Below are 17,566 nucleotides of genomic sequence, written 5' to 3'. Positions count from 1 at the left end.
TCGAAGGCAGGAGGAGAAGGGGATGACAGAGGATGAGATGGTTGGATGGCATCACTGATTCAATGGACATGAGATTGAACAAACTGTGGGAGATGGTGAAGGACAGGGAAGCCTGGCACGTTCCAGACCATGGGGTCGCCAAGAGTCAGACACGACTGAGTGACTGAACAACAACAAATTATCTTCTTTGAATCACTGTAATTCTGTACTGCCCCTTGACTAATACAGACTAATACAACTAATATAACCACCACGACAACCGGTTTTCTTCCAATGAACTGGAAATAAAATTCACTGTTGGGATGATAGACTCGCATATAGAAGAGTGGAAAACATAAGCCCTGTATAGGAGATGTGTAAGATGTTTTTTGAAAATGCAGAGGGAAACCTGTTATGCTACACTGATACGGTTCTGGCCCCCAAAGCCATACAGTTAAAAGGTAAAAAATAGCTGTCTGTGGCTTAAAGGTGGTACTGAGCCATTCTCAGTTCTGTAAGGCAAATGAGGAAAAGTTGAGGACTATCCCTTCAGCTGATGCTGGGCAGCAGAGGACGATGAGGCCGTATCAGCACCTTCTATCCTTTAAAGTGGTCAGATTACACACAGTCTACAGTGTTCTTGCCTGGAGAATCCCAGGGATGAGGGAGCCTGGTGGGCTGCCGTCTATGGGGTAGCACAGAGTCGGGCATGACTGAAGCAACTTAGCAGCAGCAGCAGCAGACATTTAAATGGATAGGTCAATGTGGGCATCTGCAAAATCTTTTTAGCCTGTTCTGGGTGGGAGTTCAGATCTGGCCTCCCAGGGCCTTTCAGTAAAAGTCTACACCCAGCCTAAATTTGTTCTCTTGGTCCAGGACTAGAAGAGTTTTTTAGTTCCTTTCTGTATTGCTTTCATCAGAATCCCGGGTTACCACCAAAAACACTTCTAGAATTGGCCAGGCCACAGACCATACAGGCCCAACTAAATCACTAGGTCATTTCTCGGATATTTGTGGGACTTTAAAGTATATGACCATTACAAATAATTTTTCCACTATACATCAAGTAAAAGGCGAGCTTGTGAAAGGAGAGAAACCATATAATTGGAATTAATGTTGACAGTAAAGAATCTGCCTGCCAATGAAGGAGACATAGGAAACATGGGTTTGACCCCTGAGTTGGGAAGATCCCCTGGAGAAAGAAATGTCAGCTCACTCCAATATTCTTGTCTGGGAGATCCCATGGACAGAGCACCCTGGCAGGCTACAGCCCGTGGGGTTGCAAAGAGTTGGATATGACTGAGCGACTAACATTTTCAGTGTTGAAGGATATAAAAATTCATTGCTTTTACAAGTAAGAAATTTCTAGGAGACCAAATAAAAGTGACATGATTTTACTTAAGGAATATCTAACTACTCACCTAACTCCTCCATGAATTACATATCAGTTCAGTTGCTCAGTAGTGTACAACTCTTTGCGACCCCATGAATTGCAGCACGCCAGGCCTCCCTGTCCATCACCAACTCCCAGAGTTCACTCAGACTCACGCCCATCGAGTCAGTGATGCCATCCAGCCATCGCATCCTCTGTCGTCCCCTTCTCCTCCTGCCCCCAATCCCTCCCAGCATCAGAGAACCCAAAGTACTACAGTCAGTACATTATTTCCATCTATACTTCATATAAGCTAGTTTTAGCCTCAGTGCTAAAGAAAGTCACAAGTCAATGCCCATTTCACTATGCTCTGATAACATAAATGATGTTAGGAGAAAATATGAACTGGGCTTTCCAAGAAGAAGTATAAGTCTACCTAACAGTCCACATTCCAGGACAAGTGATCAAGTGTTCGTATCAGGGAATATACAAATGACATTGTAAAGAGAGAACAGGCACTCACACATAAGTATGTTGCATCCACACAGATACCAATTTAATATGCACAATTACCAATTATTTGATTCTACTGCAAATCTTACAGAAAAATAAATTTATATTTTTACTTTAAAAATCTGGTTATCTGCAGATGAAAGGAGCTCAAGCATTTATGACATCTCCAAGAGGCAGTGCTACTGAGCCAGAAGAGGAAGAAGTAGGCGGCATCCTAAAGATACGGTTCTTTACATATATACATGTAAATAATTGTCACTTAGTGATTATATTTACATATTCTAGAATGTTCAAGGTAGTAAAGGAACAATACTAAATGAACTTTGTTCACTGTGAGTACACATGTCAAGATTTGAGGATATATTCTGATTTGGGGAGAAGATTAAGAATACAGATTATATTTGATTTGAAAATCAAAGCACGTAAAACAAAACTACCCAAACAGAACAGTTAATGTGTTTAGATTCCTTGGGTGCTTTTCTCACCTAAGGACAGCCAGGCAACAGGAGCCACTAGGACTCACTCAGCTCACCCAAAGGGGAACCAAGCTAGAGGGCGGTTAGCATCCTTTGTCACAAGCTTTAGCAGATAGGATGACAGCCACAACATACAACATCCGGGATGGTACGCTTGGGAGAGGAGGTGGCTATGAGGGACACCACTAATTGCCAGCCCCGAAGTGCCTTCATGCTGACTTTTAGCTGTCCAACATAGAGTTACTTTCCCTGCCTCTCTTGCAGCTAGGTAATGCAGTGTGAATAAGTTTGACCGATGAGTTGAAAGAAGTAGTGTGTACTAACTTGTTCCCTTCATCATCTTCTCTGTTCCTTCTTTCATCCTACTTTCTGGAGCACAGAAACGGGAGCGGCCACTCTCACTGCCACCTGGGACCAAGGCAAACCCATCCTAGAAACGTGGTAAGCACACTGGGCTGATGACAAGTCTGTGGTGACACAGAGGCGCTCTGAATGGCCTGGATCCCGAATTCTCGTGTGACAGAAATACCTTTATAACCTTGTTCAGGCCACTGTTGTTTTGTACTTCCTTCATAAATAGCCAGCCATAATTCTAACTGATAAACAATGCTAGGAATCTATACACAGAGAGCCAGGGAGCACAGACTACTACCCTTTAAATATATAATCTGAATAAAAACTACATTTTTTCTAACATGACAACAGTTCAGCATTTCATAAAAACCTCTTTAAAAATTTTTAGATATTTTTTAGAATATCTATTTGGGTGGTTTTGGCTAGATTTGATGCAAAGTTTATTTAGTGAATCACATTAAATATCTTTGCTTTCACTACTTATGACTATATTTAGTCTTAATATTTCCGAGGAGCCTTTCCAGTGCTGTAAAAAATATTGTCCCTTAAGGTTCTTAAAAGTCTCTCCAATAAATGCAATCTTCAGTTAATATAAGTGGTTTTTCAAGGAGCAGTCAAAAGAACTGATACTTTCACAAACTAGAACATGCTGTTCTCACTGGAGAAGGAATCAGGCACAAGCTCTGGGGATCTGAACACTCCTGTGACTGTATGCAACAATGTACATTTCCCTGGGGAGAGTGTCTGTAGTTTTACCTGATTATCAGAGTGCTGCTTACCAAAAAAAAAAAGCTGAAGGGCAACTGGGCTGCAGCCTATGAAATGCTTACTTTTACAAACAAAGACAGCTGTTCTGGGGAGTTGGATAAATCCTATTTGAATATGTCAAACTACTCCTTTGTCTCTTACTTTGGCAAAAAGCTCAGGAATGTCATAAATGGCAGGAATTATGACATAAGTCAAGGGATAATAAGATACATGCCTGCCTTAGTTCACACAAAAGGATGATTCAAATATGTAACAGATTCAACAAGAGTTTCTGAGCGCCTTTTGTTTATACAGCCCATCATGTAAACAGGCTACAAACTACTCAATTATTGAATTAGACAATTAACTGTATTCTTCAAAACTATATTCTTAGGTGGCCAATTATTTTAATGCCTTTATAATGTTCATTTGGGTACTGGTCCAGAGGGTACTAGATAAAAAGTTAATAAGCATGTAGGCATATTTTCGGAGTGTAATAATGTGTCTAACAGGAGGCTGAATACTTATCACCAAATTATATGTGTTTTCTCTTTAGGGCTTATTCTACTTCTCCTAATAAGAATGTTTTTTACTGAGGATTTCCAAGAAATTAGAGGAAGGAATGGGAGCTCACAGAAATGGCAACAAGGAAACTGACGGACTTGATTATAGTAGAGACAGATGTGGTCATCTGAAAAAAGACAGTAATGGTAATAGAATTATCATTAATTTATAAATGTATGAATTTGTTTTATTTTGAAAGGAGGTGAAAATGTAAATTTGAAGGCAGTATGGATATAATCTAAAAAGAAGGGCTTTAAATTTACTGATATCAAAATCATACCTAAAAATATTAAACATTATACCAAAACTTGCTACGTCATCGTCATCATCCTTCTGAACAACATCAATAAGAGCAATGGCTTTTCCTCTTTCTGTGGTTAGAAATACTAGTCTGCCATGTTTGTCTTCAATGAGCAAGTTTCTCAAAGAGGCACATGATTGTTCATTCTCTTTATATATATGGCTGTGGTTTTAGGTCTCACAGTCTTGTGAGAAGACCCTGGCTTTGGGCTTCTGCTTTCTTACCTGATCAAAATTGTAGAGAGCAGCATGCAAATTGGCCAGCATTCCTGTGGGGGGCTCATTAGTGATCTTGATGGAATTTTCCAGGAGCCCCTGAGGGATGACATGCTCGCTGGGTGGAGATGCAGACTCAGCACTCATGAAAACCCTGTAATCTCGGTGGCTTCCCTGGCTGAATCTTTCAAGCAGTTTCTCCAAGGTTCTCAGCCACTTGGCTACCAAATGGACATTCTGCAAAAGAGCATGGTTTATGACTGCTGTGAAATACTGAAGTACGTTACTTAAATTACAAGATTACAACATTTTCCCTTACATAAATGTCTTGAAAACACAGAGAACCATGATTTAAAGTTTCCTTTATTAACACGTTAGGGGGAAGAAAAGACCATGACAGAATTGAGCACTGAACACATTAAGTGTTCCAAATCACTACAGGTTGTCTTTGTAAACCAAAATCTCCTTCCAACACACACCTACTTCCAACACCCTCCAATCACTGAGATGGAGGTCTTGATACTTTGCCTTGTTACAGTTCAAACTCAATAACTGAGACTAATCTGGGTTAGTTTGACCAAGTATAAGAACTAAGGGCCAGAAATGCACCTGATCAGCCACTTCATTGTTACTGATGGAAATCTCCTCTATTCCAACTCCTACTCATTGGTGTATGAACTCTAACATGGAAACGAGGGATCAAAGACCAGCTGAGAAAGCAAGCAATCACTCTTTGTTAAGATGCGTTGTGTACTCCTAACTATTTAACTTAAACCCCAGGGCTGTCAGAAATTGGGTAAGAAACAAATGTCACCACCATCACTCTTTGATTTTCAGTTTTACAATTTACAAATAGGCTCCTCCCATTCTAAACACCCACCATTTCAGCTTGGTAGTTGGTGCTATGAGAGATGTATAAAGATACCTCACATGATCTCTGGCTTTGGAGAAGCCCTTGCTATAGTGACTGAAAACATCATCCCCAGGAATGCATCATTATTTCCAACAAAGAAACACATTTATGATTATAATGGCTAAATGATGGCAAACAGGGAAGGGGAATGTAGGCAGCTGTTTTGCAGGCAGCTCTGTTGCAGGAAGCAGCTCTCTGCAGGATAGCCTCCTGTCTTGTCACATTAGCAAAGCTGTATCGTAGCTAACCTTGACCTAGGTGCCCCCATGTCCTACTCATCTCTGGTCCTAGCACACCTCTCAAATCTTTTGATCACACAATGCCTTACCTAACCTGTTGATTCTTCCCTTAGATCAAAGCAGCAGAAATGGAGAGTAAGCCCTTAACAGATGACTAGATCTTTTCCCCATCCTCCCCTTTAGTAATCAGGTGAGCAGACTTTGTGAACAATTAACATCTGAAGAATGACCGCAAGGTGCTAACAGGCTTGTGTGCGTTGGTGGTGGTAGTTCAGTAGCTAAGTGGTGTCCAGCTCTTGCGACCCCGTGGACTGTAGCCTGCCAGGCTCCTCTGTCCATGGGATTCTCCAAGCAAGAATACTGGACTGGGTTGCCATTTCCTTCTCCAGGGGATCTTCCTGACCCAGAAATTGAACCCAGGTCTCCTGCATTGCAGGCAGGTTCTTTACCGAATGAGCTGTGAGGGAAGCTCGCAAAGGGGGATGGCAAGAGATCTGACCCCCTACCTCAATGATGAGCTGAGATTATTTTTTTCCTTTCCCTTTAAAACCTTTCATCGCTGAGCCGAACCTTCAGAGTTGGTTCTGGGAGCTGAGTCTGCCTTCCCCAGGTTGCCAGATTTCTGAATCTGGCAATCTTTCTGTTCCTACCAGCATTTGCCTCTCCAATATTGGCCTTTGGAGCAGCAAGTGGCCAAATCTGAATTTGATAACAGGAACAGTAATGTAGATATCTTTCTTCAAAACAGTTCTGTTGTAAAAAGACCTATGCCAATCCAGTGGTTGATGTTATTAGCCTTTTCTCCCTTGGGAGAATACTGAACATTGGAAGGTGTCAAGGCCTGAATCGTTTCCATCCAAGTACATATGTTGAGTCCTAACCCTCAGTGAAAAAGCAAGCGAGTTCCAGAAAAAACATCTATTTCTGCCTTACTGACTATGCCAAAGCCTTTGACTGTGTGGATCACAATAAACTGTGGAAAATTCTGAAAGAGATGGGAATACCAGACCACCTGACCTGCCTCTTGAGAAACCTGTATGCAGGTCAGGAAGCAGCAGTTAGAACTGGACATGGAACAACAGACTGGTTCCAAACAGGAAAAGGAGTACGTCAAGGCTATATATTGTCACTCTGCTTGTTTAACTTATATGCAGGGTACATCATGAGAAACACTGGGCTGGAAGAAGCACAAGCTGGAATCAAGATTGCTGGGAGAAGTATCAATAACCTCAGATATGCAGATGACACCACCCTTATGGCAGAAAGTGAAGAAAAACTAAAGAGCCTCTTGATGAAAGTGAAAGAGGAGAGTGAAAAAGTAGGCTTAAAGCTCAACATTCAGAAGACAAAGATTATGGCATCTGGTCCCATCACTTCATGGCAAATAGATGGGGAAACGGTGGCTGACTTTATTTTTTTGGGCTCCAAAATCACTGCAGATGGTGATTGCAGCCATGAAATTAAAAGATGCTTACTCCTTGGAAGGAAAGTTATGACCAATCTAGATAGCATTTTAAAAAGCAGAAACATTACTTTGTCAACAAAGGTCCGTCTAGTCAAGGCTATAGTTTTTTCAGTAGTCATGTATGGATGTGAGAGTTGGACTATAAAGAAAGCTGAGCACCAAAGAAGGGATGCTTTTGAACTATGGTGTTGAAGAAGACTCTTGAGAGTCCCTTGGACTGCAAGGAGATCCAACCAGTCCATCCTAAAGGAGATCAGCCCTGGGTGTTCATTGGAAGGAATGATGTTGAAGCTGAAACTCCAATACTTTGGCCACCTGATGAGAAGAGCTGACTCATTTGAAAAGACCCTGATGCTGGGAAAGATTGAGGGCAGGAGAAGGGGATGACAGAGGATGAGATGGCTGGATGGCATCACTTACTCAATGGACATGAGTTTGGGTAGGTCTGGAAGTTGGTGATGGACAGGGAGGCCTGGCGTGCTGCAGTTATGGAGTCGCAAAGAGTTGGACACGACTGAGCGACTGAACTGAACTGAGCCCTCAGCTCCTCAGAATGCAGCTGTATTTGGAACAGGTTCTTAAAAGAGGTAATTAAGGCTAAATGCAGTCATTAAAGAGGACAGCATGCCAACCCACTGCAGTATTCTTGCCTGGGGAATCCCTGTGGACAGAGGAGTCTGGCGGGCTACAGTCCATGGATTTGCAAGCAGACAGACACGACTGAGCAAGAGCAACTAAGCACAGCAAGCCCAGCAGACATTAAAGTGGACCTTAATCCAATATGACTGGTGTCCTTATAAGAAGAAGAGATTAGAAGATAGACAGACAGACACACATAGAAAGAAAACCATGTCAAGAAACAGGGAGACTAAAACCATCTATAAACCAAGGAGAAGGACCCCACTTAAAACCAACTCTGCTGACACCTTCATCTCAGACTTCTAGCCCCTAGATCAATAAGAAATTAAACTCCTGTTGCTCAAATGATCCAATCCATGATACTTTGGTATGGCAACCCTAGAAAACTTCTACAGTAGGTAAGGGGTCTCTAAGTTTTCTCCCTTACTTGCTACTAGATGATAAGGAGAGTGCTTCTCACATCTAACTGTGCACTCATACAAGTAAGCAGGAGCAAAATCTATAATAAATATCTGTTTTGCATGCTCAAATGTGTTCTAATTCCCTACCTCAAGGACCATGACAATGCCTTGCTTGGAAAGTTTATGTGAAACAAATGTAAAAATATCCCTAGGTGGTGACTTTGGAGTCAGGGAACAGAAAAATCTCCAAGCACACCATCGCTGTACACAGTCACACTTTGGAATCCAGCCTGGGGACCATTCTTGAGGGTACCAGCTTTGAGACTGGCTAGATATCCGTGGCCATTTGTCCAAGGGCAGCAGTGTTTGTGCAACGTTTTTAGTCAATACACATATGTTGAAAATGACCCACTTTGCCCATGAAAAATAGTTTTTAATTCCATTATTTTAATTCACAAATGATCTGGTGTGCATGAGATAAAGACAGCGCCAGCCTGCTACCTTAGCTATAGTTTTCTGTGGAATGTGGATTTTCTGACAAAACACTAGTAGCTGCCTAAACATCTTGAGGGGGGCTATTTCTGATCATAGTAATTGACTATGGTGGAGTCTGGATAAGAACTTATTACCATGTGCATATGTATTCTTTGCCCACGCCAACAAAACTGAATGTAAAATACAAATAATATAACAAGTTCTGATTATGCTGGTCTTGTCATGCTTCAAAGTCCTGCTCTTCATTTAACTGCCAATCAAAGGGATACTACAAATCTTCGGAAACTGCAGAGTGTGGCGAAAAATAGCAAAAAAGTTACATTCTAAGTTTCTGGCTTATCACTTAGAACAAAAGTCTAGAATAGATATCCAAAAGGAGACCCTTCACAAAGTACAGTCTTTCAAGGCTTTTTTTTTTTTTTTAAATGGGAAAAGTTACTACTTGCATTTTTTGGGGGGGAAGGGGACAACTGGTAGCTCAGCACAGACATAAAACTGACAGAAACATTTTGCTGTGAGTACTGTCTTCTCTTAGGAGATAGCTGCAGCCCTCCCAGTTTCATGCAGTCTGAGCCTCTGGATGTGAGGATTTGCAAAGGACTCTTTCTTCTGTGGGAAAATCCCAGGGTCCACACGACTGCCCAAGCAACACCTGGTAGTTTTAGAAAAACAAACCCTCCACTTTCAGCCATTTGACTCTGTGAGGCTCAGAAGGGGACACGTCATCCCAAGTCCCCATACTGAAGGCTCATGGTTTAAGCAGTAGGGTCTACTCTCCCAGAAGGTTATATTCTGTGTGGATAATGGGCAGCGTCTTTGTGCATCCAATTTTATTTTAAGCATAAATGCAAACAGCATCAGCCCTGGACACTGGAGACGTTAGGGAAGGCCAGCGTCCTGACCGCGTGAGGTGGCAGTGTGGGCTAGCTGAAAACACATCGTCTGCTGCCAAACAGACTCTGTCCTTTTCCCACTGGGTGGCCCTGAGGCCCTCCAGACTGCTCGGAGGCTCAATTTTCTTATCTTTACAATAGGATGGCCATAACTCCCCTTGCAGCTTTGCTGTGATGATTAGCAACAATGTATCCCAGGAATGAATTGCCTAGTAGAGAGTCTGGCATATAAAAGAGAACCTTTGTGCTCCAAATCAAAAGGCTATTTCCAGACCCCCCAAGACAGCTGGCATGCCCTGCTGTATAAGGAGTCTGCTTGGCCCCTAGGTGCCGCCTGAAGCTGGCCTGGCCTCCATGGGTTTTAGGTTCTTGCTGGTGCAAACTAAAAAATGCTGCTTGCCATCTCTTTCTATAAGGATGACATCATCAGCCACTGCAAGCACTGGCATTCAACACAACCTGCAAAGTGTTCAGCGTGGAGGCCGGGAATAAGGCACTCTATACGCTGGGAAATCTGGTAGAACAGACCTTCACAGTTAGATATTTTCAGGAGAAAATATCTTATGAATCTCTTTCTTGTATCTTTTTATATCTAGAAAATCACTAAAATCATTAGCAGAGATATCTGCTCCTTGTGACTAGCAGCAACCCTCTACTGAGACGTGTGCTTGGTTACCAAGACCACATACACACTGGCCTCTCCCCACTACCTCTCTGCTGTAGTTTCTCAGAGCTGAGAGTCTGTCTCCCGGGCTATAGTCCCCATTGAAGTCCCCAGATAAAACTGAACTCGTACCTCCTTTGTGTGGTTTTTTTTTTTTTTTTTTTTTCAGTTGACACCAGAATCCCGAATCATGGAAACCACTCCAGAGAACACTGACTGGCAGACTCATAGACCCATATATATAAGCCCTGGAAAGGATAAAGGGACTAATCCTCAATCCTTTAACTTACAAAGAGAATGCTACACAATAAGCTAGGGGCAGAGTCAGAGTCATAGGAGATAATGAGATATGAAAAAATGCTCTGTCAACTTTAAAGCTATATGCAAATGAGAGATGTCATGACAACAGTGTTGGTACTCTGTCTGTCTGTCTGTCCTCAAGCCCTACTGGGTGTTTCAGATATATGTGCATAAAGAGAATGATGGGTTCCCTCTAGTATTTTAAATTTTAGGATTTCTCTGGTGGTCTAGTGGATAAGAATCTGCCTGCCGATGTAGGGGACATGGATTTGATTCCTGGTTTGGGAAGACTTCATATGCTGCAGGGCAACTAAGCCCGGGCACCTAGAGCCCATTCTCCATAAGAAGAGAAGCCACCGCAACTAGAGAGCAGGCCCCGCTCACCACAATTAGAGAAAGCCCCATGTGGCAGCGAAGACCCACCGCAGTCATGAATAAATAATTTTTTTAAAAAATTTAAACCACAATGGCTAGAAAATCCCTCAAAAGATGGTATGTATTCTTGTCGGCAGAGCTCCTTGTCACCTTGGAGGTGTCTCTGCCGCTGAGGGCACCCCCAGGACTCTGCAGATCACCCTGTGTTATGTGAAAGGCTCATGCCCACTGGGCAGGGTGGCTCTGCACTGCCCGTAGTGCTCATTCCCCGTGCTGCCCCTGAAAACGTGATACTCACCTGGAGTATGACCCAGTGTCCTTCTCTGGAAGCCTTCTCCAGGGCTGTTTCTGCCACCATCTCCTGCCCTTGTCCTAAAGACACGTTGTGGAATTTTCCAGAGTCGATCGTAAAGCCCAGTCTTTTGCCTGCAGGAGGGCATGACACAGCAAGCAGAAGAGTGAACCAAGGAGGGGTGAGAAAGGTCTGGCATGCTGTTACCTGACGTCCATCCGTGGCAACCGCTATTACCTCCTGGGTCACTTTCCTAAAGAATCCAAACTAAACCTCTGCTGTTTCAACAGCATCATTTTAAGCTTTCAGTGTCAATGGCAGCCTCCCCGCAAGCATTAGCAAAGCCTGTGGGAATTAGTTCCTCTGGTTTTATCATAATAAAGCTTTTGACATTTTGATAGGTGGCAAGCGTTGTTATTAAGCTTTATAAACTCCTGCAGGAGTAGCAGGACACTGCCCTCATAAAAAGGAGCAACATGTGGTCGGTATCACATCGTTTTTTTGACCGGATCAGCTCGTTCGGTAAAACACAGGAGCCTCTCACCTTGCGAGGCCGTGCTGGAATGCGGCACAGTCAGGTCACAGCTCTATTAACCCGGAGTTCTCCGTGCAGACCGTGGGGAATAGTCATCGAAAGCACAAAGCGACAGTGCCTAGCACAATCGAATAGACTTGCTCTAATGACCATTATTTAGTCACAGGGGGCACAAGATTACAAGAGCGTGGAGAAAATTGCCCTCTGGCCCTCATCTAGTCAAAAGGTAGAAAATTGTACAAAAGAAACTTGCATTATGCCAACCAGAGGAATGCTCCATTTAAACATTTCTTCTGACTACAGTGTTATTAACCTTACATTTTCCATAGATTCAATCTCCAACAGATGAGAAAGGGAAGGAAAAAAAAAAAAAAAACCCAACTAAGATAACTGTGAGCTGAAAGGAAGGTTGAGTTGGTGCTGGGTGCGAGTCAGGGCTGGATGGCCACCGCCTGGCCACTCACCCAGTATCTCCAGGTCTTTGAGGGCATCTACTCCTGGAGAGAGGATGAAGAATATGGGGGTGGCTGGGCTGCTCTCCTCAAATGCTTTAACCAAGTCCAATCTGGTCCTCTCTACATACTTGGCACCCAGTTTTTCCTCCACGAAATTCCTGTAAAAAAAAAAATGCCAAAGATAGGATCGGTGCTTTTGACCTTGAAAAGTGTCACAACTTGAATCAGCTTAAACTGCAGACACAGGAAGGAAGCCAACCTTGTTTAGAACATATGATGTCTTGTAATAATGGCAGTATGAATCTGACTAGATTTATGCAGTCAAGTCGGTGAAATCTCTCACTGCTTTAGAAGTGATGAAAATCAGAAGCCTATGTTCTTTTTGGGGGGCTACTGAGACCCTCCTGAGTATCATCAGCTGCCTGCATGTGGCTTTGTGTCCCCCCAAACCCCCTGCCAGACCCCCCATTACTTATGAACAGTTCATTAGATTTGCCACCATGCAATTTTCCAGCCTGTTGGGCTTCTCATGAATATACAAATGCTTTTTGGGGTGTTTCTAACACAGGGAAGCTCAATTAAGCAGGGATTATTTGCCAGCAGCATCAGATTTAGCAGAAAGTAAGTACTACTAAGCAGAATTAACTTGTAAAGTAGGGTGCGACAGACGCTTCTGCAAAGGGAAAATTGGCTGAAAAGACAAAGCAAAGGAAAAAACCTGCGGCAAGTGAATACTACTGAAGAAAAAGCAGCTCTATAGGGAAGGAACTTGAGAACTCTCTGGCTGGTGAATTCAAATTAGAATTAAGCAGCATATTACCACTGAGAAGCCAAAAGGGCAAAGAAAAAAGGACACTTCAGCCAAGATTCAGACAAGGGTTCTGCTTTTAAATTGCTCTGGTTGCAGAGTTACAGAACTATAAGTGAATCCCTGAAAGGAATTCATTTTTTGTTTGATGTGCAAAATCTTCAGAGCCAAAGTGCCGCCACCAAGTGAAAGACAATGAGACTCACACTAGGATAATGCAAGTGCCTGGCCTCTGAACTCTGCCAGCTCTCTTCCTAGAATATTTCCATCAGTTTCCGGTTTCCCCTGCTGATTTCAGAACTAAGGTTTTCAGGAAGAATACGCTCAGTCCGCTGACAGACTAGCATACTGTTCAGTGCTTAGCAAATCTTAGCAACAGTAGTGATTATAATATAAAAATGCTGGCAGAATCACTTTTCATTAACACGAACCATAATGTCTCCACCATTGAGTCTCCACCAGATACTTCTAGTCTTTAAGACAAAGTTTCCTCTAGGTTAATTTCTCTAAAAGCCAACTGTCCCCACCTGAGAGCATATGTCATTCTGTCAGGGCGCATTGCTCTCAAAATAATCAGCTTCTGTATTAAACTTTTCTTCTTCCATTCTTGTGGTAACTTTTCCTTTTCTGGACACTCAGATTCTGCCCACTTCCTCCACTGCTTGGCAGATCCTTCCACATCTCGGTCGAGGCCTCGAAACTCTTCCATGAGGGCGACCGCCTGTGATATAATAGGGGAGCAGAGGAGACTAACATAGCAGCCAGTGTAGAGCAGCCTGGAGTCTGAGACAAAGAGCTGTGAATGTTGAGGTGAGCTCCCTGTGCTAGGCAGTAGGTCCTTGGTGATTATCTATTTCATACCTAAAAACCCACAACACTGTTATTCATCTATAATATAAACTAAAAATTAAAGAATAAGAAAGAAAGAAGGGCCTGCAACAAAACAAAAAAAATAAGACGTGTGACTATATTGGATCCTGTGCAGGTAAAGGGGTGCTGGACAGTCTTCATTGCCTCTTCAGATTTACTCAGGACGCTCCCTGTCCTGCAAAGGTGGTGATTGTGAAGGATGACTTGAACAAAGTGTCCTGGTTTTCCGCCTGGTTGGGTCTGACCAACAGGAAGCACCCGCAAGAGGCTGGAGGGCCAGTGAACGGAGGCGAAGGTACCTCTTCCCCAGTGGTTTTCTGTGCTGGTGCTGTTTAGTAATGGCTCTGTTTCCTTACGGAATGCCAGAGTTCTGAGAGGCTGGCTCTCTCCATAGCTTCCTTTCTCAGGAGTTTCACGAACTGTTCCTTTCCCACCTTTTCCCCTCCCCATCCCTGGCTGATCCCCTCATCTTTCTTCTTATACAATGAAAATATACTCTTTGTTAAACTTTTAAAAAATCATACTTTGATTTGCCATTTGTTTTCTGCTGAGACCCTGATACACAATTGAACTTGAAGTTATAATTCTAGAGTAAAAATCTAATTAAAAATTCTATTTAAAAATAAAATCTAAACATACTAAAAAACTAAGGAAAAACAAAGATATTTTCAATACAGAGAAATGTTCCTGTCTTAGGGGAAAAAAAAAAGAAGAGTATGGCGAGGCTTAGTACATGAAGAGCATCTCTGAGGAATTTCAGAGTCAGAGAATAAACTTTTAGTAATAGAATCTTCTGACAGAAACGTGGAATAAGGATTTACAGTTAGGGTTGTGCTGCTTAAACATTTTACAATGATAATACATGACTATACCACTGTATAAATTAACAAAACTATTTTGAAAAAGTGGAGAAATACTATAAGAAAGAAAAACCAAATGAAGAAACAATTCAGGTCAACTGAAAAAAAGATCACTTATACTCCTCAACTTTAACCAAAGGTCCTGTACATTATGCATATTTATTAACTTTCCCATCCATAAATAGATCAGAAATTCCTTTACTTCCAAATAAAAAAGGGAAATTAGAATATAGTTGGTGGACATGTAAATTGGTGTAGCCACTATGGAAAAGAGTATAGGAAGTTCTTCAAAAAATTAAAAACAGCATGTATCTACAACTAAAATGGTGTATATCACCTATATTTTTTAAAACTACATTTTAGAGAACTGAGATTTGAAGTAAGATTTAGAAATTTTTTGAAAAATCACGTTCCCAACATACCTTAATAGCACTCCATGATTGATTAGTGAGGAAATCAACAGGACTCTGGTAAGTGTGTTCAACTGTGAACCGAAGCAGGAAATCCAATTCAAGATGATCTATCTCTTTCTTTCTCAGCAAAATCTTGAGAGGACACAAAGCAGAAAAGGGTCATGTGGTCTGCATCAAAATCCAGGATGCAGTCATCACTTAACAGACATGGCTGAAAAGGCAGAACTAAGACTTCTGAGAATTCCTATAGATATATATCAGTTTGTGGTTAAAATAAGGGACCTTAGATTATACTCATGAACTCAAAATCTTGATTGAAAATCTAATAGCAAATAATTACCAAACCTGGTTCATTTCAACACCTGTGCCGACTAGCAGCATATTTAAAATATGCTTTCATATTTAGCCTTCTACTGTTAGCTCAAACTTATCTTGAAACTTTTTATACAAACTGAGAAACCCTCAGATGAAAATGGACCGAATCACTAAACAAAAGGTAAAACTAGTACAGTAAGTTAGTCCTGATATAGAAATTATAGTCAATAAACCATGAGATATGTAAGACTTTTCTTACACGTGAGATTATGTTGAGAAAAAACTGGAAGTTGTTTTACAGACACAACAAACACATCATGAACTGAACTTTAGGCATGTTGGTTACAGAGCTGATAAACAGTCCATAGAATATTTAGGAGGGACACAAATGAAATATTCCTAATTTCCACATAGAAACTATAACATCTTATAAAGGTAAACAGGTAAAATGTTTGAGGTTTGTGCTATTTAAAAATTCTAGATATTTTCAAAATGCATTACAGGTGGTAACATGTATCAGAATATTATTTTATTGGATAATTTTTCTTAATCCAATTTGATTTCATCAAACAAAAAGTTGTCCTCATATATATAAAGCTTACATTTATGTTAGTATTTCAGATAAATAATCCGTATACATATTCTAAAAAGTTTTAAATATATGTACACATGTGTGTATACATATGGTACCATCCCTGGTCCATTACTATTCATGAACAATACATGTAAACATACAAATGTCAGCAAAACCCACAAACAATATGATTAAAATATGGGCAGAGGAACTGAATAGTCATTGTATCAAAGAAGGCACACAAATGGCTGACAGTTACATGAAAAAGTGCTCAACATCACTCATCACTAATCATCAGGAAAATTCAAATCAAAACCACATGAGATGTCACCTCACACCTGTTGGGATGGCAATTAACAAACAGACGAGAGATGACAAATGCTGGTGAGGATATGAGACAGGAACCCTTGAACACTGTTGGTGGGAATGTACATTGGTAAAGCTACATGGAAAAGAATATGGAGATTCCCCAAAAAATTAAAACTAGAACTATCACAGAATTCAGCAATTTCACTTCTGGGTATACATCCAAAAGAAGTAAAATCACGATCTCAAAAAGATATCTGTATTCCTATGTTCATTACAGCACTTTTTTTTACAATAGCCAACATACAGAAACAACCTAAGCCTCCATCTATGGATGAATGGATAAAGAAAACGTGGTGTGTGCGTGTATGTATGTATGTATGTATGTATGTATAATTTTTATATATGCACATTCATATGTACAATGGAATATTACTCAGTCATAAAAAGAAGGAAATCCTGTCATTTGTGACAAGATAGATGGACCTTGAGGGCATTATGCTAAGGAAAAGAGTCATAGAGAGAAAGAGAAACACTGTATAATCTCACTTTCATGTGGAATCCAAAAAAACAGAACTCACAGATACAGAGAACAAGTTGGTGGTTGTCAGAGGCAGGTGGTGGGGGTGGAAAAATGGATGAAGGTATGAAAAGGTATAAACTTTTAGTTATAAACAAGTACTGGGGATGTGATGTACAGCATGGTTTACCAATACTCTATGGGTATTAGGAAGTTGCTAAGGAGTAAGGCTTCCCTGGTGGCTCAGTGCTAAAGAACTCGCTGCCAACGCAGGAGACACAGGTTCCATCCCTGGGTCAGGAAGATCCCCTGGAGAAGGAAATGGCAACCCACTCAAGTATTCTTTCCCGGAAAATCCCATGGACAGAGGAGCCTGGCGGGTTAGAGTCCATGGGGTTGCAAAAGAGTTAGACATGACTTAGGGACTAAACAACAATAAAAGAGAGTAAATCTATTCATCTGCTGATGGACATCTAGGTTGCTTCCATGTCCTGGCTATTATAAACAGTGCTGCGATGAACATTGGGGTACTCGTGTCTCTTTCCCTTCTGGTTTTTTCAGATGAATGGATAAGAAAGCTGTGGTACATATACACAATGGAGTATTATTCAGCCATTAAAAAGAATACATTTGAATCAGTTCTAATGAGGTGGATGAAACTGGAGCCTATTATACAGAGTGAAGTAAGCCAGAAAGAAAAACACCAATACAGT

At 41.4% G+C, this 17,566-nt stretch overlaps 1 protein-coding gene across 3 annotated transcripts in view; it reads right to left on the bottom strand.

The window, feature by feature from the left end:
• Positions 1-17,566, bottom strand: part of DNAH11 (dynein axonemal heavy chain 11) — a 375,791-nt gene that overhangs the window by 25,312 nt on the left and 332,913 nt on the right. For all 3 annotated transcript variants that reach the window (XM_044946526.2, XM_044946527.2, XR_006552702.2), the window contains exons 70-74: positions 15,148-15,270; positions 13,523-13,716; positions 12,197-12,345; positions 11,204-11,331; positions 4,531-4,758 (exon numbers count right to left, since the gene is read on the bottom strand). In XM_044946526.2, coding sequence (XP_044802461.2) covers positions 4,531-4,758; positions 11,204-11,331; positions 12,197-12,345; positions 13,523-13,716; positions 15,148-15,270 — 822 coding nt within the window. The remainder of the gene's footprint in view (positions 1-4,530; positions 4,759-11,203; positions 11,332-12,196; positions 12,346-13,522; positions 13,717-15,147; positions 15,271-17,566) is intronic.

Source organism: Bubalus bubalis, chromosome 8, assembly GCF_019923935.1.
Source record: "Bubalus bubalis isolate 160015118507 breed Murrah chromosome 8, NDDB_SH_1, whole genome shotgun sequence".
Taxonomy (NCBI): domain Eukaryota; kingdom Metazoa; phylum Chordata; class Mammalia; order Artiodactyla; family Bovidae; genus Bubalus; species Bubalus bubalis.
The sequence above is the reverse complement of the archived record's forward strand: the minus strand, read 5'-3'. Positions and strand labels throughout refer to the sequence as shown.